Source organism: Nothoprocta perdicaria, unplaced genomic scaffold (assembly GCF_003342845.1).
Source record: "Nothoprocta perdicaria isolate Ctin4 unplaced genomic scaffold, notPer1 scaffold_220, whole genome shotgun sequence".
Lineage (NCBI taxonomy): Eukaryota > Metazoa > Chordata > Aves > Tinamiformes > Tinamidae > Nothoprocta > Nothoprocta perdicaria.
In genome coordinates this window covers 824,489-846,053 of record NW_020455416.1, presented here as the reverse complement: position 1 = coordinate 846,053, position 21,565 = coordinate 824,489, and the positions used below count along the sequence as shown (strand labels likewise).

Below are 21,565 nucleotides of genomic sequence, written 5' to 3'. Positions count from 1 at the left end.
AAAAAAAAAAAAAAAAAAAAAAAAAAAAAAAAAAAAAAAGCTGTGACATTATTTTCCTTTTTTTGCTGAAAATATGCAGTCAGAGCATGCATAGTAGCAGATGTACTAATTAGTAATGCTGCGGGAAGGTGCATGTAGATGAGTGCAGGTTGTTTTTTGAATTTCATGCTTATTTTTTTTCTTTTCCCCTTTGTGTTCAAATAAGGAGTTATCTAGATCAATTAGCAGAAGAAATAAACGATAAACTACAGGAAACCGGCCAGGTGACAATATCAGAGCTCTGTAAGGCGTACGACCTTCCGGGAGACTTCTTGATACAGGTGATTCAAACTACCAACCCAACAAATGTAGAAATGATGGTGAAGAAATGTTCTCTTTTCTTGGCATTTTTGTGTTATCAGTGGTTTTAATTTTGATGGACTTTGTATTAGAGAGTTGGTGCAGGGTTAACCTCATCGGTCTCGTTAGCTGTCCAGGAAGAAGAAATACTGATAATTTCAGATCATCCAAAAAAGTAGAATAAATTTGGTTTATAGAAGCTATATTCAGATATTCAGAACAGAAACAAAAAAAAAAACCACTTCCCTGAGTAATGAGTGCAAATGTTCAGAAGGATTGTGGAGTCTTATTAGGGACTTTGACTGAAAGCTGGAAGTTTCTTTAAAAGATCACATTTTTCAGATGGAAATTCTGTAGCTTGTGTTAGGTGAGCAGTCATACTTGGTATCTTGGCTGTCTTGATTTATGAACAGAATTACTCTATTTCTTGCATGATCAGTTTTTGGAAAAATTGTTCTAGAATAAAAAGATTACAATTTATTTCTTTTCCTTGGGTAACCTTGATGTTTTGGTTTGCTTTGCACATTTGTAAACTATTCGCATCTTTTCTATGTTTATCATTTCATAATAAATAATAATGAGTATACCTCACTAGTAGTTTTCAAATGAAATTCTCATTACCAAGTATATTATCATTTGTAGGAAAAATAAATTACTGATTAGTAAATACATGTTTTTATACATACACATATGTGTATGTGTGTATAAAACATAAATATGTGTACACATGTGTATGTGTATATGTGTATATATGTAAACTCGTATGTATGTGTATAGAGAGAGTACCCTTTGATCCACTATCCCAGCTTTTATTTTCAGGCATTATCCAGACGTCTGGGTAAAATTATTCGTGGGCAGCTAGACCAGGACAACCGTGGGGTGATTTATACAGACGCCTTCGTGTCCCGTCACCGAGCTCGCATCCGTGGCCTCTTCTCTGCAATTACTCGGTAAATCAAAACACCTACAATTACATTTAATTTTTTTTTTCTTTTTTTTGGTTCTTAAATTCACTTGTGATTGAAAAAAAAAATCATCAAGTAAAGTTCAATTTATTGGGAAAAAGAATTGTGTGCACCTTTTGAATGTGCTTATCAGTTACCTTAGATTCACCTTTTTATTTTTTTGCCTTATTTTAAAATAGAAGTTAAGTGAACAAGGAAAATAACCGATATACCTTTTTGGGCGCTACAGAGGATACTAGTCAGTAGAACTTGTATTTGTTTGGTGAGAATCTGTCACTGCTCCCTAGCTAATTACATATTGACATCTACTCAGCACACTTGAATACAAAATCATCCTTGTAACCTGATCAGTAATTTACTGTGTCAGCAAAAGTGTATGTATTATAATTATTGATAATTAGAGTAGCTGTGTTTTAAGATATATATAACTTCATTTGGACTTAAAACTCCATAGGTTGTACTAAAGTTCAGTGTAGCACCTGGGGGCCAAAATATGATGCAATTTTGTATACCAGGAGCAGTTCTCATATCTAGATTGTCCACAGCAATTTAGTTTTTTAACTTACGTCATTTTGTTTTTGTTTTTTTCCAAGGCCTACCCCTGTAAGTAACTTGATCACTCGTTACGGATTTCAGGAACATTTACTTTACTGTGAGTTTCATTCAGACTGTTTTGCGGTTTTGCTAGTTAAATAATGTTTTTTTCATTACTGGAAGTATGCTTTCGAAAAAGCATTTTAGTATACAGCACCAATTTGGAAATAAAACCCCTTGCACCTTTTATGCTCTCCACCCCTTAAGAGATGCTTATGTGTATCTAAAGCAATGAAAGCACACATTGATGAAATGCCTCTGGGTGCAGAATGATCCAAGAAGTGTAGTACTTGGTTTTGTCATCTGTTTCCTTATTTGCCCTTAGCTACTGGCAGTTGTATCAGCACACAAAAGGAGACAGATTTAATGTATCCAAATGACATTAACTGCTTTGGATTTTGTTTGTTGACTTTGCTCTGTGATAGCAGAAAAAGAGGTTTTATTATCCTCTTAGTTAAATGTCTTTATATGCTTAGAGATAAAGCAGACTCTTAGATTGTTCCCTTTTATTTTCTGCAACTCTTAAATATACATAAAGTTTCAGCAATTGCAAAGAAAATCATTAGGAAGGAATTAGTTGTTTCTTGCTTCTAATATTGCAGCTTTTCTTTGACTACCAAGAATCTTTTCCTGCCTGCGCAAAGGAAAGCAGCATCATTAGTTTTGTGTGCTGCCTGACCAAGCACTGCTGCTCTTCAGAACCCTTCAATGGCTTCTTCGCCCATCTTCCCATGAAACTCAGTATAATGAGGTTATTCTTTTGGGGCAGTGGGTTAACTTTTGCCTTCAAGATCCTGCACACATGAGCTTTATTATAATATTTCTCTGCTTCTCTTCATATTCTTTATTGTTAGTTTATTCAGTAAAACTGAAACCCTTAGCATTTAAATCATATAAACACTCTGCTTTTACATTAATTAATTAATGTAAGATTTGTGGATTTTTTTTTTGTTTTGTTACCCCTAGGAATGTATCATGCAGGTACTTGTATATTAAAAGGAAAATCTGCTTTACTATCTTGTAGTAATCTTGCACTAGCCAACAAATTTCAGCATGCAGTTACAGTCTTCTTTTAACGTTGTCTGATCCTACACGGACATGATCATGCATTGCTTTTGTACAATTTCAGCCTGAGTTGAAGTCCTAGTCTTAACGAAGGTGTATTTCTGTATCACTATATCCCTAAAAATAGCACAATGGCTATGTGAGGTTTTAGTACTCTTTCTTTTTTTTCTTTTTCCTTCAGTAAGTGTTCCTTCTTTTTATTTAGTTTATCTTACTGCACTTTACTCCCTTTACAGTTTCATTAATTTCAAAGATCTTTTTGTTCCCTTTGGGCATTTTTTATTTTCTTCTATCCATTTTCTGCAATACATTTTTTTAATCTCACAAATTTTGGAATACTTCAAAATACCATTTAAAATATGTTATTTTGGGTGTTCACTTTTTATGCTCATTATTATTAGCAGTGTTTGTGAGTTTTGTACCTCTTCCAGAAAAAACAAATTCTAATATTGTAAATATTCTGAAAATATTTAGTTGTAAGTTGAGTATATTGCTTGTACAATTTATGAATAGCTAATTACTTAATCACCACTTAGTGTCAGATGAGACAAACAACTGTCTTTGTGTCCAACACATAGCCATGCTGTTCTTCATATTAAGATGGCATCACATTATGATGGGGAAAAAGCTAGTTTTAGAAAGGAGAAACCATTTAAGTTATTAGTAGCAGCAGATACTAAGCATAATGGCAGCACAAATTTTTCTCATTTCTAGCTATTGTATCTGACCTAGGCCAGGCGTGGAGGAAAACCTGTGACCTTTCTCAGGCTCTGAAAGAGAACTAACAGGATGCTGCAAACTACTCAGTCACCTTTAGTTACAAGTGTGAGATTACTGCAGTTCTGTGCATGTTCCTCCTGCTTGATTTTAAAACCAAGGCTATCTAGATGTGATACATGTAGTGACTGTGAGAGCTCCAATTAAATCATTTTCTCTATCCTGGTATTTTAGAATCAATACTAAAATGATGCAAAAATGGTCACTTTCATTTCTTCACTATTTTTTTTTGGTTTAAGACTTTTTCAGTGCTAATTTTTCACAAAAAAAGGAGATACTTATTTAAATTTTATTCTTTTCGCAAGAACGGAATTAAAACCAAGCTGAGATTAGCAACAGAGCCAAGCTCACTGTCTGGATATTGTGTAAATAAGACAGACATGCTTTCCAGTGTTATTAAACCATTAGTAATTGTAAAAAAACTAGATTTATTTTCAGAAGTTGTTTTATAAGGTATACTTCATACTAGGTACCTGAAACATGACAAAATATGTTTTTCAGCACTAGTCTGAGTTGAGATAACTGATTTAAAAAAGAAACAGTTTTTTTTCTTATATTTTTTGAGTGTAACTGCTGCTTAGGTTCTTTAGTGGCATTTTTGTCCAGTAGCTGGGAGAATACTGAAGCTTATGTGTACTGGGCATGTCTGGAAAGGTCGGGGGAAAAGAAGTCATGATATAAAATGCAGTGATTCTTCTGAAATCAGCATTTCAGGTAAAATTTGCTGAGAAGAAACTAAACCTTCATGTGCTGTACTAATCATACTGAAGTGTTGGTCACTTCTTATATGTTATGAGTTAGGAGCCATGCCATTTGATATCTTTTCATGTTTGTCTACAGGGTAGCAGTATCAACATGTTCCATACAAACTGAGGCCCAAAAGCCACTAACAAAACTGTAGGAAGCAGCAGAGTTTGGCAGTTTACTGATCCATGATCTTTTGTTGGAGGTTGGAGGGGGTTTTACATCTGGTGTCATATAAAAGACAGTAACAAAACATGAGATGCCAACTGGACATTCCTGTGCACCTTTGGTGTATTAAAGATATGTTTTGAAGATGTTAAAGATATGTTACTTGGCATCAAGAGAGCCTTACTTTAGTCCTCATTACCCACGTGCTTTGCCAGTAATATTGGTGCATCGCCAGGTTGGTAACAGCATGACTGTTGAACACCATTAAGGTAGTGACCATTACATTAAGGTAGTGACCATTACATTGTGTGCTCGCATCTATTTGAGTTAAGTAGCAGTTTTTTATCTCTTCTAGTGTGTTCAGATCTGTGTTTCATGATGTTAACATTCATCCAGGGAACTGAAAGAGAACATTGTTAATAAAATGCTCATATACTTGACTGTCTGGCCAGAGAAAGATACTTTTATGGCTACAGTTCATAAATTAAAAGCTAAAATTTCCTAGGTAAGTGTTAAATAAAAAGTGTTTTAATCCTGCCAATGTAGTTTCCTCTTTTGGAATATGTACAATTTCCAGAGATTTTGTCACAACATTCTCAGAAGTGTTGAAAGTAATTGATAGAACTCGTGAATGTTTTGCTGGAAAAAGCACTTTAGCTTTTAATTTCCTTCATCTAGCAGTAACAAGAAAAACAAAGAAGGAAAACAGAAGGAACAAAATGGGGAAAATAATTCCTGTGTTTTGAATAATGGTTATGTCTCAGTGAAAAAATGTTTCTTTGTGTTTTCTTTTTTCAGCTGTGCTAGAAGAACTTGTTAACACTGGTCGTCTGAAAGGCACCGTGGTTGGTGGGAGACAGGATAAGGCTGTTTTTATCCCAGACATTTATGCCAGAACACAAAGCAACTGGGTGGATTCCTTTTTCAAGCAGAATGGTTACTTAGGTAATTGATCTTAATTTATAGGGATAAAGTATTTTTTAAATGTCTGTAGGTAATTAGTCTTATCCTAATATAGCTCCTGTCTAGACTGAAGTGTCAAAAGGAATAAGTGAAAATTAATATAGTAGTTGATATTCCTCTGGTGAAAGACTCTCCTGCTTCAGTCAAGTGTGTTATTTCAGCACAAACAACCGTATTTCTGCAGAAGGAACCAGGATGTACACAGTAGCTTTCTTTCTCAAAAAGAGATTTAAAATACTACTTCTACTGTGCTGAAAATATTTAAGCTGACTGCTGGTTGTGGACTTTTCAGAGGGTTGTGTTTGAATGAGGTAGGTAGTTTCAGGTGAGGCACTCGGATTACAACAGAACATAAGCTGTTAGTAGCCCCATTAGCCAAGCATGCAGTGCACAGGAAGAACCTTTTCCAAAATAAGAGTTTACAGAACTGAAGGTGGGCACAGTGCCCATGCTGTGCCTAATTTGAGTCTGAACAAGTCTGTCTGATTTAAAACTGAGCACTGCTGATGCTACTGTTTTAAAACAGGAGCTATGGGAAAATATAGACCTGTATAAACATAGGGATGTACCCCTACAATCCCAAAGGGCCAGGCCCTAAATAACAGGCAGGCTCACATTCTGAAAAGTCTTAGCATATTTTAATGTAGTACTACTAAGTGTTTCCATAGTATTACTTGACTGAAGGAGTATCTGTTAGAGTTTTTAGATGTTTTCAGAATGTCTAAGTATAAACCAGATACTTGAGATGCTTGTGAGGCATCGCATGATCCTGCAAGTATATCTCAGTAGCTTTAGAAAACAGCATGTTTGGACAATATTGTAAATAAGTGTTCATTTTGCATTGGAATGCTTTCTGCAAAAGCAAATCTTGTATGTTAAGAATCTGATAAAAGCAGATTATTTTTTTTTTCAAAATTTAAGCCAAAGTTGTGTCTGTATGTAAAATGTATCTTTATGCTTCTATTAATTATAGCTAGCTGTACCATCTTGTACTGAACCAAGTTTTAAGTCGTCATCCACTTTGAAGTAGTACTTGCATGTGTTGTTTATGTGTAAGTTTGCCTACATGTAAACTTGTTTTTTATACTGCTGTTCCTGCTTTCAGGATGGTTTGCCAGTTAAGGTCCCATATGTTTTTGAAGATAATCAAACTTAACAGACTTTTAACTGTCTTTCAGAATTCGATGCCTTGTACCGACTTGGCATCCCGGATCCATCAGGCTACATTAAAAAAAGATACAAGTCTACACAGCTCTTATTTCTGAGAGCAGCTTGTGTCAGTCAAGAAATTGTGGATCAAGTAGAAGCTTCTGTAGAGGAAGCCATCAGCTCTGGAAGCTGGATAGATGTAGCAGTAAGCTATCTTATTTATTTTGCCAGATTTTTGTGTCCAGTGATATCTTCTTGGAGATTCATGTATGCATAATGTAATTCCCATCTTGTCAAAAAAAAAAAAACTTTTATGGCACTGTTCGGGAGAAAAAAAATAGGATAGTTTCAGTAAGTAGTGAGATGTTAGCCATTTCACCCTGAATAAGTCTCAGTTGGATGCCTTAGAAGCGAGCTGTTCCCTTACAGGATTTCTGTATCTGTTGAGCTACATTTTGAAAGATGCTGTGCTTTGTTCCAGAAATTGCCCTGATATTCCTGATCAGTGTTGATCACATTGCACGGCCTATTGGCATGTTAGAAGATTAAAAATAGTATTTACTTTTAAGGTATTTATTTAATTTTAAGAATGCAATGCATTTTGAGTAGCTAACAGTATTGAATGGGATATCTGTGGGTCCTTTTTATGCACACATAAAATGCATGCATAGAATGCAAATTATGACTTTGCATTCTAGACAAGTTATTATATGTAAATGATTTTGTTTTTCTTTACCTTAGACTCTTCTGCCCAGTTCATTGTCAGTAGAAGATGTTGGCATTTTGCTTCAGCAAGTGATGAGATCTTTCGACAAACATTCTTCAGGTTTAGTCTTCAATGACACCATTGCAGTCGGTGAGAAGTTTTTAAGCAGCTGTATTGATCTGTTTTCTGATCTGATGCAACAGAAAGCTGAAAAGGTACTTTTTCGTTAATTGAACTATGTGATGTATGTTTAGTGTTGGAGTACAGCTTACCTGACTTTGTTTGCTGTTACCAACTCTTTACACCTCCTCTAAAGCGTAGCTCCACAATCGTAGAATCACAGAACAGTTAAGGTTGGAAGGGACTTCTAAAGATCATCTAGTCCAACCCTCTGCACACGCAGGGACACCCCGAGCACGGGGCACAGGGCGGCATCCGGGCAGGTTTGGAAGATCTCCAGAGAAGGAGACTCCACAGCCTCCCTGGGCAGCCTTGTAGACAAGGAGGAGGACAGGAATGAAAAAGGGATGTTTATGTAACACATGAAATTCAATGTGCGGTAAATTGTTGCTTATGGAGTGCCATCACTCTAACAGTGTGATCAGATATTGAATGGGAAGAGAAGAATTATGTCTTTTTCTGGTACACTTGGAAAACATTTTAGATTAATATGCTTCATAATGGCCAAGTGGCATGAAAGTCCCTATATATATACTTTTTTTTCTTTGAATGTATGTCTTTTTGCTATTAAGTGAATGATCTTATTTTAGGAAATGAAAAATAGCCCTGTTAATTTAATCACTGAAGAAGACTTAAAACAAGCATCTATTTTAGAAAATGCATATGCTAACAAAAAAGATAAAAAGGATGAAAGAAGAAAGAAAGCAACAGGTAAGGTATCAGCTTTTGGTTTTATTCACGGGGATGGAAAAATACATTGTTGAACCTTTGAAATATTTAAATGTAAAGTTTAAACATAAAGGCCATTACCTATCTCTAGTCCATTGCAAAACATAGGTAGCAATTAATCAGATGACTTCTCATGTTTATATTGTAGGTATAGATATAGTGGAGCTAATTTTTTACTCTTCATATGTATCCATTTTTTAAAATATTATCCAGACTAAGTATTTTCAGCCCTACAGAAGGCTTTATATGGATGTTGTGTTGCTACAGCACTGCTGAGCACTCTGTGTTGAACCCACATGCAGAGTTTTATGTGCCATTGAAAGTAACAGAATTAGAGTGCTGATGCATCTAGCTTAATTGAATATACTCATCTGAAAAATAAAACATTAGGTTCTGCCCTGAAAAAGGCCATGACTGAGTTGGCATGGAAACTGAACCTGTTCTTGCCACAGGAGATTGCAGACTTTTCTAGGCCATAAGTGAAGCAGAGAAACTTGAACTTTAATTGAACTGTCAGGAATAGAATGACTTCAGTTTCCAGCTTTCTGCAGAGTAAGACTTTTAAGCATATGCCGTGTTTTTTATAGATACATTCACAGATAATGTGTGCTGCACCATCAGCAAAAGCTGTCCTGAATTATTTTCTGTATTAGGTGTATTTCCCCAAAATGATGAACATCTTGGTATAAAGATTGGGTGTCATTATTTTATAATGGCAAAAAGTGGCAAATGTCACACTGTCCATTTTTATATATAATTACTTTTTTAAGACTATGTATCTGTAGATAAAATTATTCTGGAGTTCAGATTTCTTCCAAATGAAAAAGAAGCAGAGCAAGCAGCAGAGCAGCTGCTATGTGAGGAGAAACTATTGTAAATTGAGATACTGTTGGCAGTGTAAGTACATTGTACATGGATTACTGCATCTAGGGACTAAATAATTTGTTATGTTTGTCAAAACTGCATCACATCATTGCTCTGCAGTCATGTAGGAAAAACTGAACAGGAATTAGCGTGGTAGTTAATTGAGTGCACACTTGCAAGAGTGTTTTTGGATAAGCTATGTAGGATTATTTCCCTTAACTCTTATGCTGCACCAAATGTTATCTGAAACATTTTTGAGTAGCTCAGTTGTTCAGCATCAGTGAACTATATTATTAAATACTCTTTCAACCAGCAGAAAAATCTTTTTGCAATGTGGACACTGGGATTTATTTTTTTTCTTGATGATGTCTGCCTTTAATATGATAAGTATTTGTGTTTATTAATGACATTTACTTAAATGAAGCTTTAACTATTTTATTTTGTTTTTCTGAAATATAAAATTGTCCTAACTCTAGGACTGTGGAATGTGTATTGTAGTTTGGGGGTTCAGTTCTGCCTTCCTCTTTCCTAATCACCTCTGTGTCCACCAGAGGGCAGCGGAAGCGTGAGAGCAGGAGGAGGTGGAAACGCCAGAGAGATCAAGATTAAGAAAAGTAAAAAGAAGGGAAGAAAAGATGCCGACAGCGATGAAGAGTCACAAACAACTAGCACAAGTGTGTCATTTATTTTGAGCACTGTCTTCTGAGTGATATGCTTTTATCAATTGCTTTTGCACATCCCTGATCTCTGAAACATCATCACAGTTAAATGTTCCAGCAAATGTTATTTGCTGAAATACCAAAAGTGTGCTTCCAACTAGACTCTAATAATGACAGAAAATACTTTTAAATGAGATTTTTGATGTTATGTAGTATATTAATTTTCTGTGTTGCAGTTCTGAAAGATCCACGTAATTTGCATTTAAATTATTTTTCAGGATTGCTCAGCTACTGCTTTTTTTGTATGGCCTTACATGATCTACAATTGATATTGCTAGTACCACTCAGTTGTAATAGCTGAACCGTATTTGAAGAATGCTGATGATTGACAGACTTCTCTTTTGAATTATTTCTTTTGTGGGGAAAAAAGTAGTCATCAGATCTATGAATGAAAAATCTCACAATAAGTCAGATATAACTGTTCAAATATAAATTATACCATTACAAAAACATGATTTAAGGCTGCTCTGCAACTGCTTGTCTTATAGTTCATTGCTGCTGTGGCCTAACTGGGAAGCTCACTGATTGCTATTCATTCAGGTTCCTTATGTGCAGAATATTGCTCTTCTCATGCTGCATCCATCCTTTCCTGCTTCCCAGCTACCTTCCTGACCTCATGTTCAGGACTGTCTGAAAGGCTCTTCTGCAGCATCCAGATAAACTTGATATTTTTCCCCGAAACAAAACATAGATACACCAGTTCGTATTTATAAGCAGTGTATATGTGTATCTTACTGCTTGGAACTTCTCATGCAGTTCAATATTCCTGAATTATCATTATACATAGCCACCTGAAGTTGAGGACACTTTTTTAAGTAACAGTGTATCTCCTTAAATGGGGTTTTAAAAGAAAAGGGAAATCCCGCAAACAAGTTTCTGCTCAATTTAACTTAAAAACAAACAAACAAAAAATGTTTTATCATTGTAATTTCTGAACTAATTCATGGAACCAGACAGTTTCAAAGTCCTTCAATCAGAACCCACGTCCTAGTATATTTCCTAAGTTGTCTACAAGGAAAATAATTTTTAAGTGATCAAAAAAGAAAATATGCATAAGATTTAACTAGCATTAGCTTTAGCTACTATTTTTTTAGTTATTGTTTATGCATTTCATTTATGCAGTTTTCAACTTGAGCCGTTTCAGTATCTTATGCCACTGAATAACTGCAACAATTTTAAATATAATCTTTTGTCAATAAATGTTGCTCATGGCCGCTACAGGCAAGAATAAGCAGCTGGAGTTCCCTTTCCTGTCACAAGAAGAAATTCAGGATGTTTTAAAGACCCACATAGACGATTGCCCCGAGGAGCTTATTACAGAGCTTGCTGGACATCTAGTAAGGTAAGTGCAATGATGAGCCTAAGCTAATAGGAAAGGGTCTGCTGTTCCTTGCCAATGTATCTTCTATTAATTTTGTTTCCTTGTGTAGATAGATAGATAGGGGTGTGTGTGTGTTGCTGATGGAGGTGAACCACATAATTCTCTTCCTGTACAACTCCATATTACATAGATCCTCATATATAAGAAAGCTGTGTTGACACAGTAATGAGAAATACTTCTGTCTGACAGCAGGTGATTTTTGTGGTGTTCATCCTCAGAATTTTCTAGTTCCTGGGTGTATTTTCACTGCAGCTTATGCTGATCTGTGTTGGGTCCCATCTTCTGTACAGTGCCTGCTACATATCCCACTGACCCTAAGACAGGTCACCAAGCTGATCTAACACACCATACATAGTGTAACCAGTCACGCTTTTGCAAATACCAAAAGTGTATTTTAATTTTCTAGGGTTTTAAGGTTTTAATTATGCTTTTCATTTATCTCAGCAATCTGTGGCATTCATGTCCCACTCATTTTTTTGTGTAATGAAGTAGCTTTGACTCATACTGCCGTTTTTGAAAACGCCTTGTAAAGCTTTACACTTTAACATCTCCCCTTTTCTTTCTTCTTCCCTTTTCAAAGACCTCTGACAAAAAATTACCAGGAAGTTGTACGTTCTGTTTTTACATCTTCAGCGTCATCTTCCTCTGGAGCTAGCAGAAGACAGACTATGAAGGACTTGCAGGAAGAATTCTCTAACTTGTACAATAACATTCGGTTATTTGAAAAGGGAACAAAACACTTCACAGGTACAATAAATATATACTTTAAAAAAATGTACCCCAGCAAGGATGTTGAATTTATCCCAGAAACATTTAAGGTCCAAGAAAAACAACCCCTTAAGGATGTGTTCACATTGCCTAGCTGTTACCAGTACATACTGCTGGAGTGCATAACTCTGCAGCTTTACTGAGTTACACTTTTTTATTACTCATAATCTTAATTCTGTCAGGGCGACTTTGTCTTCTTGTTCTTTTTTTCAAACTGTTTTTCTCCCTTCCCTGATTTTGTGTTTTCTCTAAAATTAAGCACGGTTCATTGTCACCTGTCTCACTAATAAGAATACAGAATATGCCCATCCCTAAGAAGCTTCACTGAAAACCTTCCTTCAGTTTGGTAAAACATTAGTAATTGGTTTTTGAGAACAGTTTCTCAACTAGGTGTAGATTTACTTTTTAGTGGGTTACTCTATTGGAATGTTGTTTAGCTGCATATATGCAGCCAAATAAAGTGGTAATAGGAAAATATCGCAGATATTTTCAGGATTCTCTGCTGTAATCAGCTTTATTCTAGAATATTCACTTTGGAGAACGTTTAGTAAAAGGAAATGTTAACCAAAAATATGTTTCTGTGTTTTGGAATAAATATGATTATTTGCCATTAGCTTCTGTTCTGCTAACTCCTTTTTTTTGTTGGCTTCCCGACCCCGCCCCCCCCCTTTCTAAAATTCTACTATTTAGGACTTAAGTGAACTGCCTGTTCTTTTATTTGACTGTTTGTCTGTTAAATTCTTTTCCTTTAAGTTCTTTCTCCTTGTTGACTGGCAATATTCGCTCATTAGCAGTGCATGCAGGAACTAGATGCATCTCTGCAGCATTGAGCGTGTGCTCGAATGCACATACAGACCTCAAAGCTGTTATTTTCCCTGAAGTGTGCTCTATAAGCAACTGCAAATGAGGGATGGTAGCCTCGTATGCCCAGATGACTTTCCCGTGGTTTATGGTCTGTAGTCTGCATCTTGGGAAACACTGTAGTGTCCTTTCCTGTGACATCCAAGAACTGCTGAAAGGTACTTGTAATGACAGGCAGTTTCTTTTCTTCTTTTTCAACAGATGAGACTCAGACTAACCTGGTCAAACACCTGCTGAAGACCGTCTGCACAGACATTACAAACCTTATTTTCAACTTCTTAGCATCTGATTCAATGATGACAACAGAAAATTCTTCTTCTATCACAAGTGAGGTATGCAGATACTAGTTGCTTTTTAGTAAGCTCAAGCACCCAGGTGATGTTCACCTAATACATTTAATTATCTTCTGTTTAAATATTTATGCAGATAAGATATTACTGATGACTTCTGCTCTTTCACCACAATAGGTCAGGGCTAAGATTTTGAGTAAACTGCCAGAAGATACCAGAGGTCCTTTAACTAAGCTGCATACTTCTCTGAATGGAAAGGTAAAGTTTTTCAGAATCTTTGAGTTCAGGTTTCCCTTTCTGCTAATATTGTATTAATACAAGAAGCTGATTTATATGATGTAATAGGTTACTGCTGTTCTTGTGAAGGTTGAACCCAGCATTGTAATTTGAATTTGTGTAAGTCAGTAAGAGGAAGTACATTTTCATATCCAGAAATTTTAAAAGGCAGAAAGCTGGGTTTGTATTTGCTATTGATAGGTACCTAGCACTTTGCACACTGCTTTCATGTGGATCCAATGTGTCTTTTATATGTAAACAAAAGCTGAGAATCTGCAGTTTTTCCTCATTTAAGTGGCTTGTATCCTTTTACTGAAACTCATGATCCTCTTTTCATGTATTCAGTAACTGATAACATCTTGGGTATTAAAAAAAAAAAAAATCAGATCCTAACCATTTAAGTAGAAAGGAAGTAGCAAGGAAGATAGTTTACTTTTTAATGCAAGAATCCATATTCATACATTTCTTAAGAAAAAAATCTCTAAAGAACTTGCTGAACATGTATTCCTCTCTTGATATTTCATTTTTAAGACTTACTGATCATAGTGTGTTTTAATGTTTAAATATGTGAACTACTGAAGGATGAACAAATACCACTTTTCTGCTTTTCACTTGTTTATTCCAAATATATTCAGTGTCATCTGCTTAGGAGATAAATTGTGGACTGTTTTGGATTTTTTTTGTGTGCCTTTTTGTGGGTTTTTCATTGTTGTTCTGTTTGTTTGTTTTGAACCTGGTAATGCAAATCAAATGTTTGAGTCTGTTCTTTCTTATAGAGTTTAGAAGATTTTCTTTCTTACCTTGATTCTGCAGCAGATGTATGTGATATTATGGTGAAGAAAGGAGACAAAAAGAAGGAAAGGTACCTTTCATGTCGTTTGTTCTCTATACAGTACATGAACTGTAGCACTGTTGCTGCACCAGTGTCAGGTGGCTCATTCAGTAGATGCGTGTGTGTTTGTGGGAAGGGGCTGCCTTCCTTCCCAAACTGGCTAACTGGAAAACACAAAGGCAGTTAGCCCCAATTTGGTGGTAAAAGGAGGAGAGTTTTTAACTGATTTGCTTAACTGACTGGTTATTGCAACACTTCAAAACACTTCAAAAGCTCTTGGGGAAGAGGGGCTCAAAATCTCTGAGCTACACCACTGCTAGCATTTTTTTTATCCTGGAATTTCACCTTCAGAACCAGTCCATTTGATAGCTTCAAAAATAAACATTAACAAAAATCAAAATAGAGAGAGAGAGAGAGATGTTTTGCAACCTGTTACAATAGGAGAGCATGAGAAGTGTATTTTCTACCCCTTTTCCTTAGGCAAGTCCTGTTCCAGCATAGACAAGCTCTGACTGAACAGCTAAAAGTCACGGAGGACCCAGCTCTTGTTCTGCACCTGACGTCCGTGCTGTTATTTCAGTTTGCAACCCACTGTATGCTTCATGCGCCAGGAAGATCGGTCCCACAGATCATTAATTTCCTAAGCAGCAAGATCCCAGAGGTATTCCTTCTTCTGTATTTTAATGGCAGAATACCTTTTTGAGAGAACATAAGAGCAATGATTTATACTGATTATTTCTGCTGTGTGAGGCTGGCGTCTTTGGGTTTTCATAACTTTGAGTAGAACAGACAACTTCTCTGACCTGTAATATACTTCAGACCTATTGTTTCAGCAACCTGTTTCAATATCTTTTGCAGATATTTTACATCTGAAATTAGTAGCTTTTGTCTTTATCCGTAGAGCAGCCAGCTGTGCGTTATGGGATGTTACAAACTACTGAAAATTCTTAGTCTATTTTTCACAACTAGAATGTGTTTGCATTTGAACTTTTCTAACTTGGTATTGAAGGCAGAGGTAGCTCTTCAAAAATAAGAAGGTTCAATTCTATACTGCAGTGTGCTAAAAGTATTATTGCTCATCTTGCTCAGAATTTAGGCTGTAAAATATCTTGATTTCTTTATCAAAATGTTTATCATTAATCCTGCTTAGGCAAGAATGTGAGGGCTTTTTTTTTTATTTGAAATTGTTGATTTATCTGTGTAGCTTGTCTACATACCTTTTTCATAACGTTGACGCTTTGTTTTGTTCTGCTTTTTCCTCAGGATCAACATTCTCTTTTAGTTAAATACCAGGGATTGGTGGTGAAGCAACTGATCAATCAGAATAAGAAAGCTGAGCAAGGAGATGGTGGCATAACAGAAAACCAGGAAGAGGAGGAAGCAGATACCATTCGAAAGGAGCTCCAGGAAATCACTACCTCTATCAAAGACCTCGTTCTCAGACCTAGAAAATCTTCTGTAACAGAGGAATAAAATCATAGCTCAATGTATCCATATCCATGGCACCATCAATTGAGTGGGATTTTTAATTGTGTTTTGTTTTTAATCCTGAAGGGAAGTATCACAGAAAATGCTTGATGAAAAATGGTGGTGTTTTTTTGTTTTGTTTTTTTTTTTTAATGATTGCAAATTACAACCGAGGAACTTAGTTACTGGATAACGGTGATAAGTGGTGTTCAGCTTAATACTACTGCAACATATATAACATGTCTTGTAATGTGTTAAATGTAAATGTGGCAGAACACAGTGGTGAACACTTTGAATGTGAAATCTGTTTTAAATGGGCATCTTTATGTGAGCCCTCTCGAAGTGGTTTGTTCAAATAATAGGGTATTCTTCTACATTGAGCACAGGCTTACAGTTTTGCTCTTCTGGTGTGGATTTATAAGAACTGCAGCACTGTGTAAGCCTGCCTATCTCCATTTCAAAGGCTAGTTTTGAAACTGTAATACTTTTATCTAGTAGTATACAAATGAAAGGCCATCTTTGCTTTTCTTTGTAACTGATATATTCAACTTTTGTATGAACAACACAGAAATTCAAAATTGTTCACTAAACCGCAACAGTAAAAACAAGTACAAGTAAAAATATCTGAATCTAAAAGACTTAGTATTACTTTGACTTTTCTAAATACACTGTAATCTTAAAATTAGCACACTCACGTTCCTAATGTATCATGTTAATGTCTCTAATAGCTCATTTAAAAACTGGTAATTGAGACTGAGGAGGAGATATCCTTTAGTATTTTGTGGGTGAGGAAATACTGTTACGCCTGTTGTATTTAACATCCTCTGTGTTTATTCTGTCGACTGGTCGAGTCCTCGGTCCAGGTGGCATAGTAGTGGGTAGAGTGGGCTTGACACTCAAGTGATCTGCTCTGTTTGAGGGAACTTGTGTTATCCTGAGTTTCTTGAAAGTAATTGAAATGTTAACTTTTAAAATCTTTTTTACACAGGCTTTATATGCTGAAATCTCTTTGTCTAATCTGCAGAAGCTAAATATTAGTGTTTCCCTCAAGTTTTCACACGTGAGTTGTACTGAGCATCTTGAGGAAAGTGGAAAAGAGTTCTGTCAGTTTAATGACATATAGTTCTCATATGTCAGTTATTTCTAATTTTTATTTTTTAGAGAATATCACATTTTCAAATATGAACTGCTTCACTATTACTTAGCCATGTTTTACTTATGAAATGCCCAATAATGGTTTGTGTAATTTCAGGCTTTTTCATTAAATGAAATTTGAGTAGTAAAATGAGAAATATAGCTGAAAATACCACTGAAAATCGTTTACCATTTATGCCAAAATTCTTTGATACCAAAAGAAGCTAGTTTGGATTCTTTGCAGGCTGAACTTTGTCTAAATATTTATCTTTTCCAGCATTATACATATTCTATAAACTTGACCGAAAATATCTTCAAGCCTGAAATTGCAATAGAGTTAACATGACCAAATATGGAAACTTTGTAAGAAATTGAGTTGAAGTTAACTTTAAGGTAAACTGAATTACACATATATGGAAATTGGGTAGTGTTTTATGATGTTTGCATTGAAGCGCTTTTCTTTACCAATTGTAAGCAAAATAGTAGTTGAATTCCCCCTACAAAAAGGTAGGGGCTCCCCCTTCTCTGGCCAGAGCTGGCAGTAAAGGACATTGACAAGTAAGATGAAAAATACTGTGGCTGTTTAAATTTGTTTAAGAAATAAAGTTTGCATAGAGTGAAAAGGTTTGATTTCTTGTTAATTAGCCAAACCAACTGTAATATTCCAGTGCTTAATGTAAATGACTTTATATGACATTGATCTATTTTTAAAATAATATGCCATATGACATTATGCAAATATGAAATAATTTTAATAATATTAAATGATATATTTAAAATACCTTCTGTTTGCTTTAGGCAGTGGTTGGTCTTAGACTTGCAGCTTTCAGGTGGCATCTGCTAGGATGCATCATTTGATTTAATGTGCTGCTTTGAATCTCCCTCTGTGTTTGATGCTGTGTGACTGGATAATAACATAAAACGATCTGCTACATAATGCATTGACTGTCTGTAACGTAGAAGCAATATGAATGATTATATGTGTTTTTCCAAGTTGTGTAGGAAGCATGAGGATTCAGAAGTGTCCCGTGGTTGCTGACAGGTGTCATTGCTCCAGCAACCTCCTCAGATTGCTGTCTTTCAACATGGAAAATTGGGGCCAAGAAATTTGGGATGCAAACGGAGGCAGAACTCTCCAAGAAGGCCAGTGGGTGCGTTGGCACCAGTAGGTCCAGAGAGTCATGCTGCCCTCTCCCAGCCTGGCTAAGCCTGCAGTGGGAGAGCTGTGCCCAGGTTTGAGCTCCCCTGTACAAGAGGACATGGAGCTGCTGGAGAGAGCCCAGTGTGGGGCCACCACAGTGATTGTATGAGGGGGTCGTAGGGAGATCTCTCCTGTGAGGAAAGACTGGCAGGGCTGGGAATGCGCAGCCTAGAGAAGAGAAGGCTGAGAGGGCGTCTGATCAATGTTAGAAACACGCTAAGGGAGGTCAGAGGAAGCATGTTGAGGATGAGGCCAGGCCATTTCCGATGGTGCAAGATGAGAGACAAAAGTCAGAGCAAAACAGGAAGATTTTCCTTGAATTTGAGGAAAATCTTCACTGTGAGGCTGACAGAGCCTGGGAACAGGCTGCCCGGAGAGGTTGTGGAGTCTCCTTCTCTGGAGAAAGGCAGAGCCAGCCTGGGCACGATCCTGTGCAGCGTGACCCTGATGGAGCAGGCAGTTGGGTTAGATGATCTCCAGGGGTCCCTTCCAACCTCATCCTTTTGGTGAAAAATCCTTCTCTAGTTTATCAAAGTGTTCTGAGAGAGAAAGAAAAGGAATATGCATTTTCCTGAATATTTTGCTAATTGATTCTTTTCCTCTCCCAAGAATGGATGTACGTGGGAGGAAGAGTCTTTTCTTAGAAATCAAGGGTTTGGCTCACAAAGTGAAGCTGCTTATTGGCTTATCCAGGAAAACTAAATGTAATGCAGTGCACAATGTATAAATAAAAACTTTGGTATTAATTATTTAAATTATTCAATTTAGCTTTAGTAATGTTAGCGTCTCCTTTAGCCTGTAGTATTTGAAAAAACTACTTTTTTACAGACTCATACTGCTGATGGAGGATATGCACACAAATATTTATAAACTTGCTTCTCCTAGCCTTATTTGCTGGAACTCTCCACAAATAGAAATTCCCTTAAGTATAGCTAGAAAGCTGTTTTCCTCAGCAGCAGTCTTTCCTTTGCCTGTTTGTAATTAGCAAAATGGGACTTTCGTAGCTTCGGTTAATTGCAGATTGGCTAGAAACAAGAAAACTGGTCTGTTTGAACTTGCAGCTTTCTCTGTAGCTCTGTTTCTGCAGTTTCTTAATATTTTGGCACAATTTTCCAAGTAATAGCTTTGAGGGTTGTGGTCTGCATAAATCCATCCTATAGCTTACCTGCAGCTCCAATAGTTTCAGTCTGCATAGACCCGTGAGCAGACTAGTCACGTTGCTGCTCAAACCTTTTATAGATATAAAATATATAAAAGATTGTATATGTCTGTAGAATCACGTACTTTATCTGTGTGTGTGTGTGTGTGTATGTGTATATAGGTGTGTGTTTGTACAGTTTTATTTTCTTTAGGATCAGGGCCTACAAACTAGGGTAGGCTGTTGGGTGGGGAAGAAGGACTTGTTTGTTTAATAGGAAATTTTGGGGTTTGGAAGAGAACCTAAGAGCAGCTGTGCTGTGTAAGATCAAAGGTCTTTCAAGCCCAGTGTTCTGTCTCCAGCAGTGGGCAAAAGGGGGTGCCTAGGGAGGAATATAAGAACAAGGCAGGTCAAGATGTTTCCTTTGAGCGCCATTCAAGTCCCCAAGTATGCGCTGCTCAGCCTGCTTGGACGGTGCCTGTACTTGAAGCATAAAAATGGCAAAGATCTGAAGCTTTTGGGTAAACAATGCTTGAGAGCAGAATTCCTTCTCTCCGCTCACCCGCATAACTGAGAACATATTCAGCAAAGGATGAAGATATTTTCTCAGGAAACAAAGAGTATTTCTTTTGGAATTGTTGAGAAATTGCACTTTTTTTTTTCTCGAAGTGGAAAGACTACTTTGAAAAGTTTAAAGAGGAACACCATGCTGATGATGTAGTTGATGAACTCCCAAATTTTCAGTCAGAAGATGAAGACAGGCCTGGCCTATGAGCAGATGAGACCAGCAACTTTCTACTTCAGGAGGCTCAGGAGAGAGAGTTGTAAAAGACGATATCTAACTGGTGGCCTGAAGAAGCAGCAGGATTTATTTTCCTGTCCTTCAACTCTACTGTGATTAGCCCCAGTTGCAAAAAATATTAACTCTATTTTAAATGCACGTGTGTCTTACATTAGCATAGTTATGTCTAATATGCACATGAGAAAAATTTGGAGGTCTTTAGAGATTTAGGAAGACAACATAGTAGAGGAGACATCTGTATGTTCAGTCCCATCTCTGGAAAGAACATGTTGTATTAGAACTGCTTCTAAGTGTCATTAGCTCTTGATAGATTCGCCTGGGTACTATTTTTGACTTCACTTCTGAGCTTCAAAAGATACCTAGTCAAGAATTGTACATTCAGATTTTTCTGGTTGGAAGCAAAGGAAGCTTTTCTTGATTCTCTTTCTGAATTCAAATTGAGATATGACTGTTGCCCTTCCTTCTCAATCTGCAATATCTCAGGCTTGAAAAATGAGCAAAGTGCTAGTTCTAAATACAGTTTTTTCCCTCCCTAAACAGGAGGGGGAAAAAATCAATATAGTTTCTGTGGAGGAAAATAAGCATCTGCAGAGTATAAATAAACCAATCAGCCACAGCTAGAGATGATGAATTCTCAGCAGTAAAAACCCAGTGATTATAGTCTTAATTGCAAGCCATTACCTAGACACAGATAGCCTCCAGAACACATTTTTCAGATTTGGCAATTCTAGTGAAGGCTTCACGTGACAAGATACTTATTTAAACTGTTTAAATATTTACTTGGCCATGATGTTAAAAAAAAAAAATCCCACCCACTTGACTTTATAGATTACTTGGATATATTGGCTCTTGGTGGTGGAAAAATCTGCCTTGAGGTCAATAGTGGTTTAAACCACATCCAGCCATCCTTCTTTTCAGTCTGCTTAACTTCAGCCTGCAACTTCCTCAAGCTGACACAGTATTCTCACTTTCAGCTAAAATTGGTTAAAGATCTGCCTAGAGTCCCATGCAAAGTATAATTTGTTCTGTATGTCCTGGGCTCTGTGTGGAAGTTACTTGGCCCCTCTTCTGTCCAAACAGTAGGCAAGGACTGCAATTCAGGCTCAACCGGAGCAGAAAAATGAGAATCTGTAAGAGTCCAGTGGTACCACATGAGTGAAATGCAAAATAAAAAACTTCTGTGTGTGCGAGAATGACAAAGCTTCCAGCATCGGAATTGCACTAATAGCACGAGAGGAGCTCTGCTGGATCCCCCAAAAATCTTTCCTTAAATTGGAGAAATGTTTCTCAGTATAATCCCCACCCATTTCCGGCATGTGACATTCAGACATTAGTCATAAGGATTTTTCTTCCATAAATTGCAACTCCAAATCAAGTCTTTTGGATACTCTTTGGTCCGTGCACAATAAATCTGGGAGTGAATCGTAATCCATCTCCCCCTCCACCAACAACT

General features: G+C 36.6%; 1 protein-coding gene across 1 annotated transcript in view; it reads left to right on the top strand.

Annotated features, from left to right (window-relative positions):
• Nucleotides 1–17,342, top strand: part of UFL1 (UFM1 specific ligase 1) — a 19,973-nt gene extending 2,631 nt beyond the window's left edge. Inside the window, exons 4-18 of the mRNA XM_026039163.1 lie at nt 206–320; nt 1,159–1,289; nt 1,898–1,956; nt 5,451–5,597; nt 6,794–6,969; nt 7,506–7,685; nt 8,241–8,361; nt 9,795–9,917; nt 11,184–11,304; nt 11,924–12,090; nt 13,174–13,304; nt 13,440–13,520; nt 14,315–14,400; nt 14,851–15,031; nt 15,634–17,342. Coding sequence (XP_025894948.1) covers nt 206–320; nt 1,159–1,289; nt 1,898–1,956; nt 5,451–5,597; nt 6,794–6,969; nt 7,506–7,685; nt 8,241–8,361; nt 9,795–9,917; nt 11,184–11,304; nt 11,924–12,090; nt 13,174–13,304; nt 13,440–13,520; nt 14,315–14,400; nt 14,851–15,031; nt 15,634–15,843 — 2,029 coding nt within the window. The 3' untranslated portion in view covers nt 15,844–17,342. The remainder of the gene's footprint in view (nt 1–205; nt 321–1,158; nt 1,290–1,897; nt 1,957–5,450; nt 5,598–6,793; nt 6,970–7,505; nt 7,686–8,240; nt 8,362–9,794; nt 9,918–11,183; nt 11,305–11,923; nt 12,091–13,173; nt 13,305–13,439; nt 13,521–14,314; nt 14,401–14,850; nt 15,032–15,633) is intronic.
• Nucleotides 17,343–21,565: the final 4,223 nt, after the last annotated feature.